Source organism: Hemitrygon akajei, chromosome 19 (genome assembly GCF_048418815.1).
Source record: "Hemitrygon akajei chromosome 19, sHemAka1.3, whole genome shotgun sequence".
Taxonomy (NCBI): domain Eukaryota; kingdom Metazoa; phylum Chordata; class Chondrichthyes; order Myliobatiformes; family Dasyatidae; genus Hemitrygon; species Hemitrygon akajei.
This window is the reverse complement of record NC_133142.1, coordinates 41301974-41328180: the sequence shown is the minus strand read 5'-3', so window position 1 is coordinate 41328180 and position 26207 is coordinate 41301974. Positions and strand designations below refer to the sequence as shown.

The following is a 26207-nucleotide window of genomic DNA, read 5'->3' as shown; positions in this document are numbered from 1 at the left end:
AAGGTGCACTCGTTTCGGAGGCTGTGTCCTTGAGATATTGAAAAATGAATGGCCAATGAGCCCCAGGAGCGGTTCCCATTGCCTCAAAGAACTGAAATCTGAGTGTAGCTCTAGGTCGGGGTCTTTGACAGAATCCCATCCAACTTGAAAAGAAAAAAAAGACATTAAATGTAGAAACTACAAACAAGAGAAAATCTGCAAATGCTGGAAATCCAAACAATGCACACAAAATGCTGGAGGAACTCAGCAGGCCAGGCAGCTTCTATGGAAAAGAGTACAGTCGACATTTTGGCGTGAGACCTTTTAGCAGGACTGGAGACAAAAAGATGAGGAGTTGATTTAAAAGGTGGGGGAGGGAAGAGAGAAGGACAAGGTGATAGGTGGGTGGGAACGATGAAATAAATAGCTGGGAAGTTGATTGGTGAAAGAGCTACAGGGCTAGAGAAGGGGAAGTCTGATACATGAGGACAGAAGGCCATGGAAGAAAGAAAATGGGGGAGGAGCACCAGAGAGAGACAATGGGTAGGCAAGGAGATAGAGGGAGGGGAATTACCATAAGTTTGAGAAATCAATGCTCGTTCCATCACGTTGGAGCCTACCCAGACAGCACATAAGGAGTTGGTCCTCCAACCTGAGTGTGGCTTCATCACGACAGTAGAGGAGAACATGTATTGAGATATCAGAATGAGATTGGGAATTGGAATTAAAATGGGTGGAAACTGGGAGATCCCGCTTCTTCTGGTGAATGGAGCGTAGGTGCTCGGTGAAACGGTCTTCCAATCTACGTCAGGTCTCACCAATATACAGGATGCCACACCGGGAGAATCGGGCACAGTATATCACCCCAACAGAGTCACAGGTGAAATGTTGCCTGTCCTGGAAGGACTGTTTGGGACCCTGATCGGTGGTGAGGGAGGAGGTGTAGGGGTAGGTGTAGTACCTGTTCCACTTGCAAGTATAAGTGCCAGGAGGGAAATCAGTGGAGAGGGATGAATGGACAAGGGAGTCATGTAGGGAGCAATCCCTGTGGTAGCAGAAATTGGGGGGAGTGAAAGATGTACTTGGTGGTGGGATCCCATTGGAGATGGTGGTAATTCCGGAGAATTATGTGCTGGATGCGGAGGCTGGTGGGGTGGTAGGTGATGATGAGGAACCCTATCCATGGTTGGCAGGAGGATGGGTAAGAGCAGATGTGAGTGAAAAGGAAGAGATGTGGTTGGGGGCAGTGTTAATGGTAGAGGAAGGGAAGCCCCTTTCTTTGAAAAAGGAGGACATCTTCTTCATTTTAGATTGAAAAGCTTCATCCTGAGAGCAGATGCAGGAATTGAGAGAAGGGGATGGTGTTTTTAGAAATTAAGCTGTTTCTTGCAGATGAGCTCAAAGAAGTCGCTGTCTAATGCCTTTGTAGCTCATATGCCTGTGCTAATTTATAATGGAAAGGCAAAAGTGCCTGTACTTTACATTAGCCACAGGGCAAGAAAGAGTGAAACTGGTTTCGTTGTGCGAGGGAAGCTACATATAGTTCAGGTGCCCTAATGTGATAAATGCAACTAATCTCTTTTGAGGGGATGCAGAAGCAAGCTCAAGAGGTCTTTGTAGATTTGTGGAAACATCAAGGACTTTTGGATTGCTATCTCTCCGTGGTTTTCAAGATTATTACAGTGATTAAGGCACTTTCAGGTTGGGAACAAGCATTAGGAGCAAGTTCAAAAGCATTATCAGGAACACAAGGCTGAACATTACCTTCGTAAGGCAATACATCTGGGGAACAGGATGCTAGAGTTGGCACTGAAATAGTTCTCAGAGAACAATGGGAGGAAAGATCACAGAGAGGGGCTGGGACTGATCTATCCATAATTTGGACAAATTGGGTTTATCCTGCCGGTAAGCAATAATTGATATGCTTCAGTTATTTGGTTCCTTCTTGCCGGTTTTCTTGCCTCATGTGTTGCCTTTGAATTGCTGATTACTTGCTGTGGTACAATGCTACAGGAGCTGTCTGATAATGAGATGATTAGCATGCTTGCATGCATGCATTTTTTGAACAAGTTCTTACAATGAACAGATGTTACATTGTGTTACAATACAATTACATTGAGAAAGGTCGTAAAAAAATTATTCTTTTGACCCACCAGCACAGCTTGCTGCTGCACTGCATTTTTTTCCCATTCTAAAACTTATTTTTGTGTATAAATGAGTAATTTAAAATTATGTTTCCTTCACACACGGAGGTACAGATAGGATACAGAGCTGACTTACATACTGGAGATAGCATTAGCTGGGTATGTTTGTTTTAAAAGTGGCTTTTCTCAAGAGGTCAATTTCAAAAGCACCTGGTTTTGCCTGTCTGCTTCTGACCTGTATTCTTTGTATTGGTTTCTACCTCCTTGATTGGCAGGGACCCCAGGCGAAAAAACAGAATCCAGCAGCTCTGAAACTCATGCCCATTCATAATGGATGGCACTGGGGATGCATTTTTTTAGCAACTGGGCTTCATCAGTGCTTACAAACATAAAAATATATATATATTTTTGTCAGAACTGTAAGGAACTAGATGTCTTACCATCTCCGATAAAGCTCATTCCTAATGTTTATATTCTGTGTATAAAATAGCATTCAATTAGATGAATCCATTGCAGTATATCAGCAGTACAGTTCTTGAAGAATTTAAGTGGAGTTGGAGAGCAGTGTTGTGGGCAGGATGGTATTTATAGATAGACATCATTGGCCTGGTGGAGGTACCTACCAACATTCCCCCTAATGATAAATTCTTCTGTAGCACTGTGTGGAAGCATGTGCAGTACTGTATGCAAAAGCCTTTTATATATATATAGATAGATAGATAGCCAGGGTGTCTAAGCCTTTTGCACAGAACTGTATTTGTCAATATGGAGCTGAGAGTGAGTTTGTAAATCTGGTGGAAGCAAAGGATGTTGGGAATGGTGAGGGTGGAGCACTGCAGGAGTTGTTTCAGATGGGTGGCAGAGAAGGAGTGCCAAGGGCAGGGGTGCAGACACACCCAGCCCTGAGACACCGGGCAAGGTCATTAGATTCCAAAAAATTGGTCTGTTGATCATTATAGGATGTCTCTCCGGTACTTTTTGCTCTCTGCCCTCTCTTTGCCTTTTCCCCATCCATGATTCTCTTCTCTCTGCCCCCTTCCCACTCTCACTCCACAAAAGAGACCCATATCAGAATCAGGTTTATCATCACTCATATACATGATGAAATTTGTTGTTTTTTTGTGGTAGCAGTACAGTACAATACATAAAATTACTGCAGTATTGTGCAAAATTCTTAGGCACCCTTGCTACATAGATCTGTGTACCTAGGACTTTTGCACAGTACTGTATTTCATGAAAGTATACAAACATTTGAGAGAGAGTATGTCTGTGTGTGTGCAAACACAACCTGTGAGCTAACTGATTCATTGGGTATATTGCTTTCCCATTTCAGTGCATTTCATTTGGACATATCTCTGTTGAATCAATCAATATTTAGTGCTGTGGGCAGTGGCAGTTTTATATTCAGTAAATAATAAATCATTATTCTTTGTATTTCAAACATCTCCCTAATACGTCCATTTCAAAAATAGCATACCACTTCTTTCAAGAGAATGCATCACAGATCACCAGGTAGAACAATGAAACAACAGGCTTTCTCTGTGAGTGGGTTTTGCCACTCAGCCAGAAAAATTGATCAACTGGACGTGTGTTTCTTTGATGTTCTCCCGAATATTGCAGTGAATTCTCTTGACAAACTAGGGGCAAATAACCAGCAAATGAATTTTGCGCTTTAGGGTATTAGTGGGGTGAGACTTGCATTGGTCATTTTTCATTTGCTTTTATTTCAATTACTAGATCAACTAAAACTACATGTTGTGGACTTCCAGTTCAAAATAGAGACTTCATTAAGTTGGTTAAAGACACTTCCCAACAATCTGCTCTAAACAAACTACCTAGATCACTGTGTCACACAATATAGTTAGTGAAAGTAAGTTTTGCCATATGTGTGTATTAATGCAACCTATGAGTTAACAACAATTCATTGATCTGTTGCGTTTTCAACTAATTACATTTCATTTGGTCAAGTCTTTGTTAAACCAGTCAATATTTAGTGCTATTGACAGCTGAACGTTTTGCATTCAGCATATAATACATCATTATTTTTATATAATGTTTCATTATATTTACTATTGGTCTTTCTAATTTAGATCCTGCTGAGATCCAGCTTCCCTCTTTATGCCAATATTCATTGATATTGTTAACCATTTTCTTTATTTAGAACCTCTACTCCTTTTTCACAACTACTGTTGTTGCTTGCCTCCTCAATTCATTGTCCTCGCAAACTACCACTCTATCTCCAAACCCCTCATAGTCCTTGAACTTGCAAATGCTGAAATAGCTGGCTCCCCTGTCATAAGGGAATGTGGAAATAAGTTGCACCACCTGAAATACGGCATAAGCAGCTGCTCAGTACCCTCCACCCCACCGGCCTTGACCTCTCCTCTGTCTATAAACCGTCCAATTGCTTGCTGACAGTGAGCACTGAATGAACAGAAATGTTGTCATAAATGGGAGTGACCAGAGCTATTGCTTACAGTTCCAACTCAAAACTGTTTCTGAGATGTCAGCTGATTCTCTGTCCCAGGCAACAGTTTGAAACAGAACCATATAGTTTTAAAACTTTCTGTTAAATTTGATCGCAAAGTGATTATGTTATGTCATCACTAAACATTCCACTTCCACCTCAGCTCGTTCACAGCAGGAAACCTCAACAGCTTTGTCAACCTCTCAGTTTACTATTCTGTTCTCTCCAGATCAGCTTCCCTTAGTTTACTGTTGACGACCTCAAAATCAAACAAATCTTTCCTGCCCATGTCACAGTCTCAGTCCTATTCACCTAATGCCTGGGATTCTCTGACCTACACTGGGTACTATTAAGAAAACCAATTATTTTATATTTCTGATTGTTGTTTTGAGATTCTACCATGGCATAATCAATTCAAGTCTCCAATCTTTTCCAAGCTGATAATCATTCAAAATCAGAATCAGAATCAGGTTTATTATCACCAGCATGTGATGTGAAATTTGTTAACTTAGCAGCAGCAGTTCAATGCAATACATAATCTAGCAGAGAAAATAATAATAATAAAAAAATGATAATAAATAAGCAAGTAAATAAATTATGTATATTGAAAAGATTATTTTTAAATGCAAAAACAGAAATACTGTATATTAAAAGAAAGTGAGGTAGTGTCCACAGATTCAATGTCCATTTTGGAATTGGATGGCGGAGGGGAAGAAGCTGTTCCTGAATCATAGAGTGTGTGCCTTCAAGGTTCTGTACCTACTACCTGATGGTAACAGTGAGAAAAGGGCATGTCCTGGGTGCCGGAGGTCCTTAATAATGGACGCTGCCTTTCTGAGACACCGGTCCCTAAAGTTGTCCTGGGTAATTTGTAGGCCAGTGCCCAAGATGGAGCTGACTAGATTTACAACCTTCTGCTGCTTCTTTCGGTCTTAGCTGCACTCTTTCAAAATCAGCCTCTGGACTTTTCCAAAATTTAGTTTTTCTGTTGTTGGGGAATGTGCCAGCAGTTTTCAGGACTTTAAACACTGTAATTCCCATTCGAAGCATCTCCAGCTCACTAACTCTCTCTCCATCTTTAAGATACTTTATAGTCTGCTTCACCATCAAAGCTTTTGGTCATTAAGTTTTCACTCTGACAGAGTGTACTGGGACATTATTGTGAGTGAAAGACTGTCATGCTTCAGATCCTTAACACAGATCAAGAACTAATGCTGAGTTACATTTTGGCACAATGTTCTGTCATGAAGATGATTGTAAGGGTCTAAGTATGTTTCTGCCTTAAATGTTGCAACATTTGGCATTAAGAAAAGCACATTAGTCAAACTACAGGTGCCTTCTCATTTAATAACTAAATAACTTTTCTTGGCTACATTGTGAACCTTTTTACATATGCTACTGAATTGCAGTGTGCAGCCTATCCTGCTTTTTGTTTTAATATTCTTTTGTGAATGTCATAACCATACTAAGTTCTTTGTTTACTGTTTTGTAACTTCAAACAGTTAAAAAATTTGTTAAGAAATATTTAGGAAGCTGCTTCCTCAGGCACAGAATTCATGGAACAACCGATGACATTAGTCGTAGCCATGCATTAATCAAAATGTCCAGATGCTTTCACGTACAATGTTAATACATTTAAAATGATTCTGCTCAGTTTTACATATCACTATTATGAAAACTGCGCTCACTGCATTTCTGGTCTTCTATCTTTCTTTCAGTTGCAACAGAAATAGTGGATCCCCCAAAGGATTTAATGATAGAGAAGGATGCAACTGCAGAGTTTAAATGTCATGCTGAATTTGATTCGGCTTTCGAAAATGACTTTGAGTTATCATGGCGAAAGGACGGATTTGAAATCTACAGTGACCAAACTGAGAATGACAGGTAATATTTTGTAGAATGGGCAAGTACACTTCCATTTCGGACACCATTATAGCCAATATCAATTTATTACCAACAGCATCAGATAAAGTGAATGGTGCCAAATCAGTAGCTACTTCTTCATTAGGTCAGTTGGCTGTAGACATACTGATTGTGTTTCATGATCTAATATGAGGGATGGATACTAAGATTTTGTTTTGTGTGCTAACATTTCCTCTGTGTTTGATATATGCATACAATTTAATTACTGAAAATACTTTTAACATATTCCAGAAAATTTTCTTTGTCTAATTTTAGAAAAAAATAATTTAGAAATAATTTTTATTTAATAAAAGCAGTGGTTCACGACCCAAGTTCTTTTGTGAATACTTTCAGTATTAGCTTTAATAATTGACCTATGAACAATTTAATTCTGATTTGTATAGTACCTTTTCCCTGAAGGTGTGTCTGGACATTTTTAAATGCTCACTTTTCCTACTTATACTTGGCCAGCAGTACAGCACACAGGCTATTGGTTGAATCAGAATCAGGTTTTCTATCACTAATGTATATCATGAATTTTGTTGTTTATGTGGCAACAGTACAGTACAAAACGTAAGTAACATAATAATTTACAATATAAAAAATAAATAGTGGAGAAGAGGATTAGTGATGTCATGTTTATGGATTCATGGATGGATTGGAAATAATGATAATGGAGGGAAAGAGACTATTCATAAAACACTGAGTGTACATCTTTAAGCTAGTTAGTATTGTTGTAATGAGAAAAGGGCAAGCCCCTGCTGGGGAGGGTCCTTAATGATGGATGTTACCTTCTTGAGGCACCACCTTTTGAAGTTAACTTGACGGTGGGGAGGGTTGTAATCGTGATGAAGTGGCTGAGTCTACAAACCTCTTTCATCTTGCACACCATTCAGCCAGTTAGAATGCTCTCCACAGTACATCTGAAGAAATTTGCTCGAGCCTTTGATGACATACTGTACATATCTCCTCAAACACTTAATGAAGTACAACCACTGGCATGCTTCATTAATGATACCATCAATATGTTGGGCGCATGATAGATCCTCTAAGACGCTGATGCCCAGGAACTTGAAGTTGCTCACACTTTCCACTGCTAACCCTCGATAAGGACTGGTGTGTGTGTTCTTCTGACTTCCCCTTTCTGAAGTCCACAATCAGACATTTGGTCTTGCTGATGTTGACTCCAAAGTTGCTTCCAAACCACTCAACCAGCTGGACTTTCTTGTTCCTGTATACCTTTTTGTTACCATCTGAGATTCTACCAACAACAGTGGTGTTGTTGGATTGTCGTTTGATCTGTGCCATGCCACACAGTCATGAATGTAAAGAGAGTAGAGCAGTGGGCTAAGCATGTTTCCTTGAGGTGCAGCTGCATTGATTTTGGAAACATGCTGGAAAGTCTTAACAAAACAGTGCGGAGAGAAACAGAGAATGTCTTGGGTTAGGGGCACTTCATTAGAACTGGAAAAGTGACGAGTAGAAAGAGGGAGACGTGGAGAAAACAGAGAGCATGTCTGTGGTAAACTGCAGCCCAATGTTGTCAAAGCAGCTATTACTTTAACATTAAGCATTTGGAGCAAAATGATATGCAAATAAATTGAAACATAACAAATTGATGAAAAAATAGATCCATGACTGGCAGGAAGAAAAGAAAGGTGGAGAAAAAATAGAGAAGGTGATACCTACAATTGTTAAAGTCAATATTAAGTATACAAGAGGCCTGTAACTATGAAGATGAGATACAGTCCTTTGAGATTACATGGGGTATTGTTGAGGGATGTAGGAGACCAAGACTAGAGAGGTGTTGATTAAAATTAGCTGTGGAGATTGCTCCACAGCAATTCAATGATAGCTCTTGGTATCCTGGTCTGTATCTTGCCAGAATACTTTTTTTTTATCTGGAACTTTGCTGTAACTAAAATAAACCTGATGCTCCCTACAGTTCAAATGTCAGGATCTTATGATTTGGTATCAGTGGACTGAGAATAATTCATACATTGTAAATTATGCCATTAAACATGCATCCATGTAGCCATTGGTAGAATATTTTCTAATATATAAAAGCATGAAAATAAACTTTACCATTAACAATAGAAGATTTGTAATTTGTTCCCTTCTAGAATACTAATAGATGGTGATATTCTTCAAATTAATGATGTAAATGAAGACGATGAGGGGACTTACACTTGCGTTGCAAGAACATCCCTGGATGTTGATATGGCAGATGCAAAGCTTTTCATCCTTGGTGAGTATCACTGAAGAAACAGCTTTGGCTGGATTCAATGCATCTGTTAGCTGCACTGATAATGAATTATCTGTTAGCTAGGTCTGATTGTCCTCGATATTGAATAGTGCAATCTTCCATGCATGTTGGTTTGTCAGTTCTGATTATTCTGAAATCATTTGAATTGCTGTGTATCGATAGTAATTTCACATCAGCAAGTCCAGTGATGCTTTACAAGGAGCGTTCTTATACCAACTGAATCATGTTTATTTCTCAAAGTTGTAAAGGTAACATCACTGATCTGCAGCCATTTAACCTGTTGCTTATGCTAACACCCTTCCACTGTTTCATAATACTTGCTCCCCTGTAAAAACAGCCAACATTTGCTTCTTTCTTTTGACAATGATATTATCACATTGGTATCTTTACAACATAATGTTTCTTCGGCATGGTAGTGAGATGTTGAAGTGCCTTCAAAAGGAAGTTCAGTTCAGCCTAAATCTTAACAAATCTCTTCAATAATACTGGTCTGCAGGAGCAGGATTTATACTCTGTCACCTGCTAGTAGTTGGTTATCTACTGCTGACAGAGATGAGGAGCAGACCAAAAACCATCCACTGTTTGAGGAATCTGGTACTGGAAACAAATTAAAGCAGCTGGTTGCGAGGTCGTGTGAGAATGAGAACATGGTTTACGCTAGGAATTTCATAACAGGGAATATGAACGGACTAGTGCAGGGTTAATTGTGCTCAGCAGGAATAATCTGTACTTTTGAAAGACCTGAGAAAAAATGGAAAATACTGTGGATGCCAGAAATCTGAAATAAAAACAGAAAACTCTGGAAATGCTCAGTAGCTCAGGTAGAATCTGTGAAGCAGGAGGCAGAGTTAACCTTGCAGAAAAATTTAACCTTTAGGCACCACGGTAGCATAGTGATTAACTTGATGCTGTTACAGCTTGGACTGCCAAGTTCAGAGTTTAATTCCAGCATCATCTGTAAGGAGTCTGTACATCCTCTCCGTGGAATGTATGGGCTTTCTCCAGGCACTCCAGTTTCCTCCTCCAGTCCAAAGACATTCCAGATAGGTTAAAAGCTCATTGTAACTGGTCCCGTGTTTAGGTTAGGGTTAAAGCAGGGTTGTTAAGGGTTGCTGGAGCGGCGTGACTCAAAGGGCTGGGAAGGCCTATTCCATGTACCACTAAATGATTAAATAAAAAGTGGATCAATACTTTATTGATCCCAAGGGAAATTACAGTGTCACAGTAGCATTATAAATGCACAGTTATACAAGTATTAGAAGAGGAGTAAGAAAGAATAAAAACATAAGTTACCTTAACAATAAGATGTACAAGATTTACAAGACTTCCAAATTCACTCTGATAAGGTGCTAGTGCAAGGTTTACTGTAATATTATACAGTAATGGGTGCACATTCACACCATCCAGATAAGAAGTGATGGTAGTATTGCACAGAGTGTCTGCGATACCAGGGTGTGGTAAACAGATCTAAACAGAGCTTAAGCAGAACTCTGATTAACGGAGGTTAGTAGTAGTCTAATAGGAAGGGGTCATCTCTTCCCTGCCTACAGGTTGACTCATTATAGAGCCTTATGTCCGAGGGTAAGAATGACTTCATATAGTGCTCGTTGGAGCAGCACTGTTACCTCAGTCTATTCACTGCTCCTCTGTTCAGTCAAGGTGGCATGGAGAGGGTGAGAAACGTTGTCCAGAATTTCCAGGATTTTCCGTAGGGTCCCTTGTTCTACCACGGCCTCCAGTATCTCTAGTTTGACTCGTATAACAGAGCCAGTCTCTAATCAGTTTATTGAGCCTGTTGGCATCACCCGTGTTGATGCCATTGCCCCAGCAGACCACCACAGAGAAGACTGTACTGGTGACAACAGACTGGCAGAACATGTGAAGCAGAGCCCTGCATACTCCAAATGACCTCAGTCTCCTCAGGATGTAGAGGCAACACTGGCCCATCTTGTACACAGCCTCTGTGCTGGTGGGGCTATTTCTTCATCTCTTAGATCTTGCACGTGTTGATTTTCTGCTGCTCCCCAGCCAGGCTGTCAAGTAGTCTCTCCTCCAAGCAGGACAACACACGCAACCATCCCCAGTCCTAAAGAGAGAGTGCAGTTTGGGACTGACTTTCTGTGATGTATTTGAGTGATCCACCTGACATAGTTGATTTGCAAGTTGCAGTAATGGTGATGATTGAAGGATGAGTGAGCCTGTGAGTGTTGGGGGTGAGGTTGATTGATAGACACCATTACTAGATATCGAATGCATAGAGAAGTGACTGGAAATCATCATATGGAAACTTCAGTGTGAAGGTGCATTCACTAATTATGACATCCCCTGTATGTTCATTGAACATGTTATGGTATTACATCCAGATCCTTAACCCTTATGTGCTGGCCTTGACTGCATGCAACTATCTGTCCCACTGACTTTGTCCGGAGGCCATTCCAACCACCTGTAAATAAAACACAGCTCTCCTCGACCAGTGCGGGTCACAAAATCACGAGCTTGTTGTCTCACCTGTTGATTGTTGTTTTTCAGGCCAAAATGCCTCCTGCAACAGCTAGTACTGCAGCCACAGTACAATCTCCATTTCAGAGGTGCAACCTAACTTTGAATGGTACTTGCCATTCATAACATCGTTGTCCAGCTGCTCAACTGTATTACTACTGCAGGCTGAGTGCAGCTGTCTTTTAAATTAGCTTGGTAGCACAGTGTCAGAAGCTGTGAACATCGGTAAAATCCACATAAAAATCCCCATGCATGTTTCAAAGGCAATATGGTATCAACCCCAGTGAGCTGAATATACCTGCGAGCTCTGTCTTGTTTCTCTCAATATCCTGTTTGCTTCAGATATTCACTGGCTGTTAAAACATACTTACTACCATGCTAGCATAAACTCTGTTATATCTACAGTAATTCTATATCTTTTCATTCTCTATAATTAATGATAATTTTCTACCCCACTTGCATCAGCTAGATGTTATTGTCACATACATTCTGACTCAACTTGCTTGCAAACACACTTAAAATATGAATAAGACAGCCTTGTAGAACTTAACAGTGCTAAGCAGCAACTACAAGAATTAGTGGTGAAGACCGCAAAGAGCACATATTAACTTCTTTCATTGCCAGCAGGAATGAAGCAGATGAGTTTTTTAAAAGTTTTTTTGCCTTAAGGTATACAAAATGTCTTTTTTTAACATCAGTAATTTGCTTGAATAAATTAAACTTGAATGATGTGTAACATTGCAACTTAAGTGTATCAAGCACTTAACCGAGGTCACATAAGTATCTATGCAAATCTCATGCTCAGCCTATCCTTGATCATCTGAATTAAGGTTGTGAGATGTTGAAGGTTTTGGGGACAAGTTAGAAAAGAGAGCTTAAGAGGAAAGAGAGATAGAAATAGGAGGAAAGAGAAAAACAGGGAAGCTGAAGGAGGATGGAGTAGAAGCTGAAGAATTGTAGGTTGGTGGGATTATTTGTTGAAATGGTTATTGGTAGAGGAACCAAGCAGTAAACGAACCGAGCAGTGGGAAAGGAAGGGTAAGTAGTCTGTCAGAGCAGAGGTTGTGGTTTGAATGCAGCAACAGTTATTAAGTTCAGTTGTCTAATATATGTAGCATAACATCTGCAAGATGTCTCGAAGCACTTTTCATGCAATTAATTATTTTGTGAAGTGCTGTCACTGTTGCTCTGTCCACAGATGTATACAGCAGGGAGGAAAGCATATCGTAATTCAAAGGCAAAAATGTTTCACATTGAGCGAAATTGACACAATGAAGCGCAGACTGGGGAATCAGTCCTGGAATCTGCCTGGCCTACATGATTAACTTATTCACTGAATAAATATGCTGAGCCTTCAGGGGACTTAACACTGGTGTAATTTTTCCTGTGTTTTATATTGGTTCTCAATGTGGTGTAGATTTTTTTTTGGCTCTCAAGAAAATGCCTTGGAACTATTAGCATATTGTCCTAGTTTAATTTTTTTCACTATTTAAAGGGCTCCAGTATTGACTGCAGGTTACACCATCCTCCAAAGACCATGCCTATATAAAAGAAAAACTGGACAACATATAGTCATAGAGCAAAGAACAAACTGCTGGAGGAAGTGCAGGAACTTAACAGGTCAAACAGCATCTGTGGAGGCAAACTCCCAAAATAGGTAGAGCCTCTTTATGTGAATGAGCGTATCAGAGATGGGCAGGTTGGATCAGCCAGCTGTGGCAGAGCTACAGGCTCTTCTATCATGTGGGATCTGGGTTTGCAGCCACATTTTTGACTTGCAAACTCTCTGGGTTACAAGCAGTTCAGAGGAACAGAACCCTGTAATACCTGAGGATGATTGTAGATGAGTTTACAGCTTGAGACCTTGCATAGAGACTATCCTTTTGCCTTCAAAGATGCTGCTCGGTCTGTTGAGATGCTCCAAGCAGTTTGCTTTTGATCCACTTTGCTGTATCTGAAGTTTGATGGTTAGTATCAATGTTGTGCAGCAATAATCAGATGGGCCTACCCAAATGGCACACAAAAATGTCATCTATTTTGCTTCACAGCGTGTAAAACCTGAATGAATGAATCCTTGTTCCAGTTGTGTAACTGGCTTGCTACACATTTATCGTTCCTCCAGATTGATACCTAATTTAAAGAATTCAATCCTCACATTAAGTATATTGCTCTATGAGGATCTGCACTCTGAAGATGTAAACAGTGGTATACAGATCACGCTGATATTTCTTGTGACGATCTGACATTTCTTTCTGTATTGCTGCAAGAAACAGGAATTGTCAATGCCAGGGGATAGAGCATGCCATCTTTTGCCAAGCTCTTCTAAGAGTGGGCCTGACAAGTCAGCCTCAATACATACCCTCCCTCCTGGTTGACATCTTATTAAAGCGTGTTTACATGTCCCTCTGGGTGTACCTGAGGAACGTCCAACATCACCACCTCCCCACCACAACCTCTGACTCCTCCATGGTCGCCAATTTGGTGTGTTGCTATGAATAGCTGCCATGGTGAGTAGGGCTGATGCCTTTCCCTGCTTGAAGCAGGAGATGAGTCAGACTAAATGAGGTCTCATTGGAACTCACAAGACTTATATTTGACAGCTTCATTCTGGGTGAACCAAGGAAAGATACTAGCATGGATAGAACATAGGCTGATTGGTAGAAGGCTAATGGTGACTAGTGGTGTTCCAGTGGGGTCACTGTTGGGACCGCTTCTTTATATGTTGTATGTTAAAGATTTGGATGATGGAATTGTTGGCTCTGGAGCCAGAATTGTGGATGATACAAAGATAGGTAGAAGAACAGGTAGTGTTGAGGAAGCAGAGAGGCTGCAGAAGGTCTTAAACAAATTAAAATGGATAATGAACTTTTACATAATTGGTTTCAAAAGGGGATTAAATATATAGGTGATTGTTTTGAAGGAGGTATATTGATGTCGTTTGATCAATTAAAAAATAAATATAAAATATCAAATAACACTCTTTTCTATTATTTTCAATTAAAAGCCTATTTATGAGAAAAGCTGGGACATACAATGTTGATGCCAAAACCTAGTGAAATAGAAATATTAATCCAGAAAGGAAAAATTAAAAAATTTACATCTTGTATGTATAATTTGATTCAAAAGCAGACAATTAAATTAGGAATTCATAAATCAAGACAAAAATGGGAATCTGATCTGAATGTTAAAATTGATGGAAAAAATTGGTCAAGATTATGTTCTGATAGTATGAGAAATACAATCAATGTTTGACTTAGATTAATACAATATAATTTTTTACATCAATTATATATAACACCACAGAAAATAAATAGATTAAATTCAAATATGTCTGACCAATGTTTTCGATGTAAACAAGAAATTGGTACTTTTTTACATTCTACTTGGTCTTATTTTAAAATTCAACCATTTTGGATTAATTTAAGACTTTTACTGGAACAAATTATTGGAGTACAACTCCCACATAGTCCATTATTATTTTTATTAGGAGACATTGAAGGGACAATAACCAAATTTAAATTGAATAAGTATCAGAAAAAAATTTATAAAAATTGCATTGGCAGTAGCCAAAAAAGTTATTGCAGTTACTTGGAAATCTGATTTAAATTTAACTATGGATCGTTGGAATAATGAAATACATAGTTGTATTCCACTTGAAAAAATTACGTATAATCTAAGAAATGAATATGATATATTTTTGAAAATTTGGTCCCCATACTTACAAAAGATAGGATTAGATACATAGGTCCTTTGAAGATAAAATTATAGTAAATTGGGGAAAGTGAAAATAAATATCAAAATTATTTTGAACTCCATGGAGCATGTGGGGATCCTCCGATATCCAGGCAATCTTTCTTTTCTTTCTTTTTTTTCTTTCTTTAGATAAGGGTTAAGGGGGGGAGGGTTAATATCATTTTTCTTACTATTTTATCACCACATTTATTCTTTGTAATCTCTAAAATTTAATAAATAAATAATATTAAAAAAGCAAATTAAGAGAATGGGCAAAGAAGTGGCAGGTGGAATACAGTGTCAGGAAGTGAATGGTAATGCACTATAGTAGAGGGAATAAAAGCATAGACTATTTTCCAAACAGGGAGAAAATTCAAAAATCCAAGGTGCTAATGGATTTGGGAGTTCTTGTGCAGGATTCCCTGAAGGTTAATTTGCAAGTTGAGTCGATGGTGAGGAAGGCAAATGCAATGTTAGCATTGATTTCAAGAGGACTAGAATATATTTAACCCTTGTGGCTAAAGGGATCAGGGGGTATGGAGAGAAAGCAGGTACAGGGTTCTGAGTTGGATGATCAGCCATTATCATACTGAATGGCGGTGCAGGCTCGAAGGGCCGAATGACCTACTCCTGCACCTATTTTCTATGTTTCTATGTTAAAAGCAAGGACGTAATGCTTTATAATGCACTGGAGAGGTCTTGGAGTATTGTGAACAGTTTTGGGCCCCTTATTTTAGAAAAGATGTGCTGTCATTGGAAAGGGTTCACAAGAATGATTCTGGGAATGAAAGGCTTATCGTATGAGGAGTGATTGATGGCTCTGGACTTGTACTTGCAGGAATATAGAAAAGTGAGGGGGGATCTCACTGAAACATTGAATATTGAAAGGCCTAAATAGAGTGGACATGCAGAGGATGTTTACTATGACGGGAGTCTAGAACCAGAGAGCACCATCTCAGAATAGAGGGATGTCCATTTTGAGGATGAATTTCTTTACCCAGAGGGTGGTGAACCTGTGGAATACATTGCTATAGGTAGCTACGGAGGCTAGGTCATTGGGTGTACTTAAGGAGGAGGTTGATAGATTCTTATTAGTCAGGACATGCAAGGTTATGGGGAGAAGGCAGGAGAATGGGGTTGAGAGGGAAATGGATCAGCCATAATAAAATGGTGTTAGGACTTGATGGGCCAAATGGCCTAATTCTGCTACTGGTATAAATGAAAAACAATCAACTGCTTTTTGAAATATCTTGGTGACCAGTTCCTTGATATTTGCAATGGGTTAGAGTTAGCATCGCCGCCAAATGCCACAGTATTTAGCACAGATTTTGAAATGTGCCTCACCACCATAGAGCACACCTATATGGAGCACTGTCATAGAAAAGCAGCATCCAGCATCAGGGATCCTCACCACCCAGCTCCTGCTCTCTTCTCACTGTTCTTATCAGGAAAAAGGAACAGGAGCCTCAGGACTCATACAACCACGTTCAGGAGCAGTTATTACCCCTCGACCATCACTGCTCTTGAACCAGTGGGGATGACTTCACTCAAATTCACTTGCCCCATTACTGAACTGTCCCCACAAACTATGGACTAAATTTCAAGGGCTCTTCATCTCTTCTCAATATTTATTGCTTTTTTATTTATTACTTTTTTTCTCTTTTCTTTTGTATTTGCACTATTTGTAGTTGTTTGCATATTGATAATTTGTCCATTCTGTTGGGTGCAGTCTCTTATTGATTCTATTATGGTTCTTGGATTTACGGAGTATGCCCACAAGAAAGTGAACCTCAGGGTCTCACGTCTTAATAAGCTGGTAAGGAAGGCGGGCTCTGTCGTGGGCAAAGTACTGGAGAGTATAACATCGGTAGCTGAGCGAAGGGCGCTGAGTAGGCTACGGTCAATTATGGAAAACCCTGAACATCCTCTACATAGCACCATCCAGAGACAGAGAAGCAGTTTCAGCGACAGGTTGCTATCGATGCAATGCTCCTCAGACAGGATGAAGAGGTCAATACTCCCCAATGCCATTAGGCTTTACAATTCAACCGCCAGGAGTAAGATATGTTAAAGTGCCGGGGTTGATTGTATTTAATGTATCTAAGTAAACTACTTAAGAACTTTTTAAAAGCTATTATTAATGCTTTTTGAGAGAGTGATTTAGTTGCATATCATATTTTTACTGAGTAATTTATGTAATTAGTTTTGCTAAAACAAGTGTATGGGACATCGGAAAAAATGTTGAATTTCCCCATGGGGATGAATAAAGTATCTATCTATCTATCTATCTATCTATCTATCTATATGGCGACATATATGTACCTGAATAATAGATTTACTTTGAATTTTGAACCTTAAGATCAGTTAACACTTGAATTCCCTGCTATGTTGTAGTTCAAACTCACTCCACAATCATTCATGCTGTATAAACTAGAGCAATCTAATAAACTTGCAGATTCAGATTATGGATGATAAGGTGGATTTTCAATGACTTACCAATGTGATATGAAGTCCCAGTGAAGACTATCCTGTTGATCCCCTCCATCCTCTGAAATGCCGCACTTCAAAGTTTTACTTTGCTTTTATTAAAATCTTGGGTTGTTGATGCCTGTGGTAATGAGCAGTGACGACAAAGCTGTATTCACAACCAATAATTTAAACCATGGTCCTCCTGCACCACATGGATTTAACATTTAGTCCATTTTAACATGTAACTGAGAAATAGATCACAAAGTTAATTTGCGGTAGTTATTTCTTTCCAGGCATTGTGCTTCTTGAGTTGTTGGATGCTGTGAAAAATGCTGTACTCTATTGCATTCAAGATAATTACAGCTGAAAAAGACAGCTTGACACTTTAATTCATACATCCAGAAAGATCAGAACGTAACCCATTTTAAACATCCAGTTGTTACTTCAAAGATCTGGGATGTTTACTTTCACTTCTAGACAACTATCACACTCTTTCAGTGCTTTATGTGTTGTTTTTAGAGACTGTGGGCTATTGGCACCAAGGTAAGGCTCACATATAGTGGTCCTCAAACTAATTACTAAACCCATCAGGAAGGGGTAGAAAATACTTATTAGCTTGCAATGTGTACAAACCAGACTGGGAAAAGATGGCAGATTTCGTTATCTGAAGAACATGAGTGAACTAGATAGAGATTTATAACCATCCAATTATTTCATAAATGAAAATGCTTGCTCTCTAATTCTGAATCAACTTTTTTATGATGATGATGTCATGCAGAGAGAAGGCAACAGATATGTGCCCCAACAACTTACTGTCTCTCCCTTAGGGTAACAACCCAGCAGACCTGTCATATGTTGTTGGGCAGATTGATAAATTGCTGAGATGGGGTCTTTAAAATCTCATGAAGTCTCATCCCAAAAGCCATGATGACAGACATTAGTACAGAGCTTCGCATTACAGCACTTACACTGAATGGTTTCCATCTGTACTGAGACAATGGCCGTGAGATGCCATAAAATAGTTGAGCTATGTATGTTAAAGTAGAGTTGGTCACTTCTTCCATGCTCTGAGCAAATCCATGTGGAAAGCTGAGCCTGGCTTCTGACTCCCTTCTCATCTTTCAGGTATGGTTATAAGTCTAGGTATGTACATATTTAGTATTGTGCGTATCATTAATCAATACAAAGGGAGAAAACATTCTTTTCCCTGTGAGAAATCTGTAACTATCTTCCTTTAAGAAGTTTGCATATATATATATTTTAAAAATTCAGAATCAAGTAGGTTTTTGATAAGGGCAGCTAAACATTTCCTGGTTGTAGACAATAATATGATAAGATTAAAATCAGATCAGCCTTCATTTTACTGAATGCTGGTACAGGTTCCAACTCCTTCTCCTGATTTCTCAGTATATTAGACATCTTCCCAAAAATGTTTATCCTGGCCCTATTGACAGCTCCGTGCTCCAGCAGGATGGTGTATCACACGCCGTGAAGGATTAGCTCATAGATGAGCTGGATTTGCAGCAGAGCTTATTTCTTGCCTCTAGCTGTTCTGACTGTTGGGTTATTCTCACCTTTAGTCCACTCAATTCTTACCTTTGGCTTGTGTTGGCTGTTGGGGTATTCTTGTCTTCAGGTTTAGTTTTCACCTGTAAACTGACCTCCAACCCTAGAGTCAACTTCCAATTTGGTGCTGAATTGATAGATCTGTTCACAAGGTGGCACTTCCAGCAGTTTTGTGCTGTTTGGACACTGTTAGCTGCCTGAGGGATGAAGGCAGTTTGGAGTTGTTGTGGTGTTGGAGCCGTGGAAGAAGCTTTTCCCTTCTCCTCCTATTCACATCTGGCAATCAAATGTGATTACAGGATAGGTTGGGAGAAAAAGGATTAAGGACAAATATCTTCAACCAGCTCTGGGGTTGAAATGCTTGCAATAATATTAAGAATTGTGATATAATGATGTTTAAGGATATTTGGCTCTGGCTGTGATCTGTAGAATTTATTGGTAGGTAAGTGATAGAACACATTGTATGGAGCAGCTTACGAAGTTGGTGGAGTATTTGATCGGTGGTGGAAAATGAATCCGATGATATGTGCAAGACTATTAGACTTTTTGCAACATAGTATTTATGCCTTTGGGGCTTTGCCTGAGGTATTCCATTTACTGCGTCTAAATTCTTTTTAGAAGATTGATTGGCCCCTCTGAATAAGGACTTCTCTCCACCAAGACCATCACATCATTCGAGGGTTTAAAACCACCAATGTTTGTGTAAGCCATCCTGTAAGCTGTAAACATTCAGAAAAATGGCTTCCACTGTGGGCTTACACACAGGAAGCACCTCTCCCTTCAGAGATTCAAGTTGCATTTAAGTATTGCTGGCTGATTTGAATTGATGTTAACCCAAGCATGGTTGAAGTAGGTCAGTCACTGGAATCATGGGAATGAGCTTATCAAAGTAAAATGTGCACCTTGCAGTCTATTAAATTGGAGTTGATTAGTTACAGTATATATCACAATTCCAATGTCAGTTTTTCAGAATGATCGCATTTTCTACCATAACTTTTTTTCAGGGTAGCAGTTCCTTATTAGTTTGTCCTGTGACATCTTTGTTCTTGATTACCTCTGGAGAAACAGGCTATGACCACAAGATGAGCTGATAGAAGAAGGATATAAAATGAAGTTTAAGAAGCATTAACTCAGACACATAAATGACAGTGAATAGAGCGATATAGACGTTGTACAGATGGGATAAGCTCAGATTGGCATCTTGGTCACCACAGACTTAGTGGGCCAAGAGCCCTCTTCCTGTACTGTACTATGCTCTGGTATATGCTCACATTCTGAAGACATGGACTGAAGAGAACATTATGAAGTCTGATCATTATCAGCAGGTCTGGATATGTGGTTCAATCTCTTTGGCTTTACAGTCTGCTGCTTTGCATTGGCGGGTACATTAAAGCCTCGTCTAACCCTGTACATAGCATTCATAGAACTTGCATGTGATCCAGGTTTGCTTTCTGTTTATAATACATTAGTCTTTGATGCAAACACGTTCAACCATTGTTGTTACAAGATGCAGAGTTCTTCCAAAGCATCCTGTACTTTCTGTGGTTTCCCTTCAATTGGAAATATCTACATGTTGCATTAAGCCTTTGTATCTGCGAGTTGGATAAATTCAGAACAGGTGTTTTTAACTGGCAGTCTGGAAGTTTCTGCACAGAAATAATTTCTCTTATGATTGTTCGCTGTTTTCCTTTGAGCCAGATTGTTGTCTGATCAAAGAGATTCTATTTATTCAACAGTGATTGTGCTCTGAAAAGGATAAAGGGTCAGAAAGCAAGCTATGACTGGGAGCCAAAATGTATAAATGAAAGACCAGGAATGCAAGAAGCGTTTTAAGAGATAATACCAGAAAGGGCATAGCAATTACATTGCATGAGAACACACATAAAACATTGAGCATAAAGGGATGTCCTTTTAGAAGTGAGATGAGGAGGTATTTCTTAAGTGAATCAGTGGTGGATCTGTGGAGATGGTTATCAGAGAAGTCTTTGGAGGCCAAATCATTGGGTGTATTTAAGCCAGAGAATGATTGGCTCTTAATTGATATGGGGGCAAAGGGTTACAGGGAAAAGGGAGGAGAATGGGTTAGAGAAAAAAATTATCAGCCATGATTGAATGGCGGTGCAGACTTGATGGGCTGAATAGCCTAATTCCTTTCTTATGCTTTTTGCTCTGATGGAAATAAAATCAGATATCATGGTTGCTAACCCAGTATTTGAGCAGGACTCAGCTACTGTAAAATTAAAAAACAGTACCCTCCATTGTTCCCAAGCCTTTCCTTGATTTCCCAAGCTTCAGAGGCCCAATCTGTGACTCCCTGACCTTACTGCCTGAGACCAATGTCAGTTTCCATTTATTATATTGTCTCAGACTACCAATTCAGTAAGCCCTCAAAGTTCCCAGTGGAGTTAATAATATCCCTGTATCTGTAAGTGAGCATGCATTGCCAAACAAAATTCTTTTGGGCAGCAGAAAGCTGGTGCCTCTGAATGAAATGCATGGATTGCATTTCATTACGGCATCTATGTTATGGCTGCATTTCAGTGCATTTCTGTAAATGGAATATTATTTCTGATCCAAGTGAGGAAGGATGCACCTTCCTCTACATCAGTGAGACCTGACGTAGATTGGGGAGCTGCTTCATCAATCACCTTAGCTCTGTCCACCATAAAAGGCAAGTGGCCACCCATTTCAATTCAGCTTCTCGTTCCCATTCTAACATTTTGGTGCATGACCTCTAATGCCATGATGAGGCCATACACAGGTTTGAGAAGCAACACTGTCTAGGTAGCCTCCAATCTAATAACATGGACATTGATTACTGCTAATTTCTCATCCCCCTTCTCACCTTTTTCTAATCCCCATTATGGTTACCCTCTCAGCTGCCCATCACCTCCCTCTGGTTCCCCTCCTCCTTCCATTTTCCCATGATCCACTGTCCAGTCCTATTAGATTCCAGTATCTGCAGAACCTCATGTGTTTGCCCTTGTGATTCTGCCTTGCTTCCCATTTACTTGATTGGACCCCTGACCCAGGGGTCCTCACTCAGCTCCTAGAGAGCACTCCAGTCTAGCCCTCAATTTTTCTTGAAGGCTATCCATGAATCTTAACAATTCATATCAGTATCTTCCCCTCCATCATCAGTTTTCTGAAAGATCAGAACCCATGAACTACCTCGCTATTCTTTTTGTTGCACTTTGTATTTATTTTGTAATTTATAGCAATTTTACTGTATGCCTTTGTACAGTACTGAAGCTGCTAAACAATAAGTGTCTTGTCATCCATATCAGTGATAACAAACATGATTCTGATTCTCCAACATAGAACAGTACAAAGCAGGACCAGGTCCTTTTGGCCACTATGTTGTGCCAAACTAATTAAATTTGTAATCATATACCAACTAAATTAATCCCTTCTGTGTATACAATATCCATATCCTCCCATTTCCTATACATTCATATGCCTGCTAAGAGCCTCTTGAGTGACCTTTCACTTTTGCCTTCACTCCTGGTAATGCATTTCCTCTCCCTCGAAGCACACATTCTCTTCTCTATCCCTGAATCCTTGAATGGTCCTATGCACTCCCTAGTTGTCCTCTTGCTCTTCATTCCCAGGTGGCACATACTCCATTGCAGAGAGGTACAATGCGCTTTCAATTGTATTCCCAAAATTTACAGTGGAGGGCAGAAATCAAAATTTTCGGCATTTGTTACAACATTCACACATCCCGCCCATTCACATTCACTGAATTTCCTACCTTAACAATGCTTTAAGTTAATGGATTAATTTAATGTAATTGAATTCCCAGTATTCAATGAATTCATTTTTGGCTACGAAACTAATATGGCAAGTATGTTTTATAAAATGCAATTTCATGAAGTATGTGTACCTTAAATATCATCCTCTCTCTGTAGTGTTTTATAAAGCAGAAAATGATTGTTATGATCAATGAAATGTGCCAATGCTTTCTTCAAAATTAACAGTAACCTTCATTTCTTCCTCTGTCAAAGAGTCCAAGTTAGTTCACTTGTAAGGTTCCTGGAACATGTGAAAAAGAGTAATATTCAAAAATGTGAGGATAATACTTTGAAGAACCTTTGCGGTTTATTTGAAGTGGATCAACCTATTGGAAGTCATAGATACCAACCAGAACATAGAAAAGATTTGAGTTTACCCTGCAGCAAAATGCAACCTTTTATTATAAAATAAATGTTTGTTTATCAGATGGATTCTAGCAAATTTGATGGGAGTATTTTAGTAAAATTAAAGCTCCAGAATAATATATGTTAAAATTCAGACCTTATTCTGTTAGTTTGTTGTTCTGGGCTATCTTTGGAGATATAGTAACAGGAAAATCAATAGAAAAGACAGGCAGTGATCCTGATGAGGCACATTCCAGCAGCTTTATTATTGTTAAAACAGAATCATCACTCCATAACTAGCTCATCGCGAACTATATCAGTTAAAAGTGGATTGTCACTTTTCTTTTCTTTTGTAATTTATTTTTTTAATTGAAGTTCATCATCAAACAAACATTTCCATAAGATGTATTTCAGACATTGTACATATATATCATATAATCATATATGTCACAAATCTCCACATAGTATTTATCTGAGGTATACACTTATAGAAAAGAGTGGAAAGAAAAAAAAACAAGCAAAAGGAAAAAAAACTATGTACAAGTAGGGAGTGATCTTTTTTTTTACAACAGATTCATTGATCTGTGAGAATAAAATCAGGCCTATGAGGCATTATGTAGTTAAACCATTTTTCCTAGTATGAATCAAATTGTTCCAGCTTTCCAGATTATAATTGTTCCAGATTAACAGATGCTGTTATCTTCTCCACTTTGCAAATGTCCATTGTATTCTGTCACTTTTCAGTCTGTTTTGCTATTTATGAGTCAGAATCGATATCCAGGAGTTATGAGCTGGAAGGTAACTGGCATGCAGAAGCTCATGAATGGAAATCAAAAGTATTTTTTCTGAGGAAAGAGCAACATAAGATCAGGAACCATAACCTCTGTCATACCGCAGATATAACTGAGAACTGAAGCCACAGAATGGCAGCTTTTGTAAAATGATATCTTTCCACAGTCAGACTGCAAGTAACATTCCACATCCAGAGTTGTATGGAAATACAGTCACAAAATTTATACCTCATTGTCCTGTAATCCCTTGCTCTGCATTCAAGCTGCAGCTTTCCATGAAAATGCTGTTTGCCAAAGCATGCTCATTTACATATATAAATATGTTGAGACACCCATCATAATTCTGCTCCAGTAGTTAGCCTGCTATTGGTTGAAGATGATTGTATCCACTCATAATTTTTTATACATCCTTACGTCACCCATCAGCTTCCTCCTATCCAAAGAAAATAACCTCAGCCCATCCAATCACTCTTTGTAATTGAAATATTCCAATCCAGGCAACATCCTGGTGTAAATCCCCTGCACTCTTTCCAGTGCGGTCATATATTTCCCACATTGTGGTGACCAGAAAAATACATAGTACTCCAGATGTGGTGTGACTTATGTTTAATAAAGTTGTAACAATTTTTGTAATATATAATTATAAAATGAAAAGTCAGAACAATTAAAATGATAAGAACCATTGTAGCTGGGATAGGCAGCTCGAATCTTTTGCTTCATGTAGAAATCTCAAATATGAGAAGGCACCACTTAAGGCGAGAGAGGAACATTTAAAGTTCAAAGTAAAATTATTATCAAAGTACATATATGTCACCAGATACTACCCTGAGATGCATTTTCTTGTGAGCATTCACAATACATACATAGAAACTCAGTAGAAACAATGAAGAACTGCACACAAAGACAGACAAATAACCAATGTGCAAATAATACTGAGAACAGGAGTTGTCAAGTCCTTGAAAGTGAGTCCATGGTTGTGAAATCAGCTAAGACCTCAGGTTTACGGTGAGTGAAGTTATTCACTCTGGCTCAGGAGCCTGATGGTTGAAGGGTAATAACTGTTCCTGAACCTGATGGTGTGAGATCTAAGGCTCCTGCACCTCCTTCCTGATGGCAGCAGTGAGAAGAGAGCATGACCTGGATGCTGGGTGTCCTCGATGATGGATGCTCCTTTCCTGCTTCAGCACTCCTTATAGATATGTTCAACAGTGGAGAGAGTTTTACCTGTGATGGTCTGGGCTGCATCCACTACCTTTTGTAGTCTTTTCCACACAAGGGCATTGGTGTTTCCACGCCAGGCTGTGATGCAACCAGTCAATATACTCTCCACAGTCCATCTATAGAAGTTGTCACAGTTTTAGATGACCTACCGAACCTTTTCAAGCTTTTAAGTGCTGCCATGCCTTCTTTGTAATGACACTTACATGTTGTACCCAGGACAGATGCTTTGAAATGGCCAAGGAATTTAAAGTTACTGACTCTCTCTGCTTCTGATCCATTGATGAGGACTAGCTCATGCATTTTCCTATCCCATCCTAATAATACCATACACGGCCTGGGAACAGATTTTTTGGCACATTTTTGTAAAGCACATTGAAATAAAAGATAGTTGTTATTTCTTGGAGCTTCTTCCAAATTCATTTGGTGTGAAATAAAATGATAAAATAGCCCAAAACTGCCAAACCATACCCCAGATATTCATCTGATTCTCCAGGAGAGCTTTTATCCACCAGGAACAGATCAACAAGAGTCCAGAATTCACCTGTGGGTCAGATGTTGTGAAGGGGAAAAGGAATGTGAGGTTAAGTGATCACATATGATAAATGTTTGTTGGGGAAGTTCATTTGAAGGGAGTGTTAGACTTCAGAAGGGATTATTTATTCTCAGGCAATGAATCAGAGATCATTGGACAGATCATAGGGAAAATCAGATAGCTCAAGGAAGATGGTGTACAAGTTAGCTGTTATGATGAACTAAATTGTTCCTGTGTGTCAACATCTCTGAAGGATAAATCTCTGAATATCTGTCCTGAGCCCAACATATTTATGAAATTTCGAAGAAAGCATTCCAGTAACTATATTTCGTTAGGAGTTTGAGGACATTTGATATGTCATCATAGACTCTTGCAAATGTTTACAGATGTACCATAGACAGCATTCTAACTGGTAGCACCACCACCTGGTATGGAGGAGCCACTGCGCAAGATAGGAAAAAAACTGCAGAGCGTTATAAATTTACCAGCTCCATCATGGG

At 39.2% G+C, this 26207-nt stretch overlaps 1 protein-coding gene across 10 annotated transcripts in view; it reads left to right on the top strand.

The window, feature by feature from the left end:
* The window catches only part of chl1b (cell adhesion molecule L1-like b), a 920799-nt gene that overhangs the window by 514342 nt on the left and 380250 nt on the right, over window positions 1–26207 (top strand). For all 10 annotated transcript variants that reach the window (XM_073072426.1, XM_073072427.1, XM_073072429.1 and 7 more), the window contains 2 exons: window positions 6309–6474; window positions 8616–8740. In XM_073072426.1, the coding sequence (XP_072928527.1) occupies window positions 6309–6474; window positions 8616–8740 (291 nt within the window). The remainder of the gene's footprint in view (window positions 1–6308; window positions 6475–8615; window positions 8741–26207) is intronic.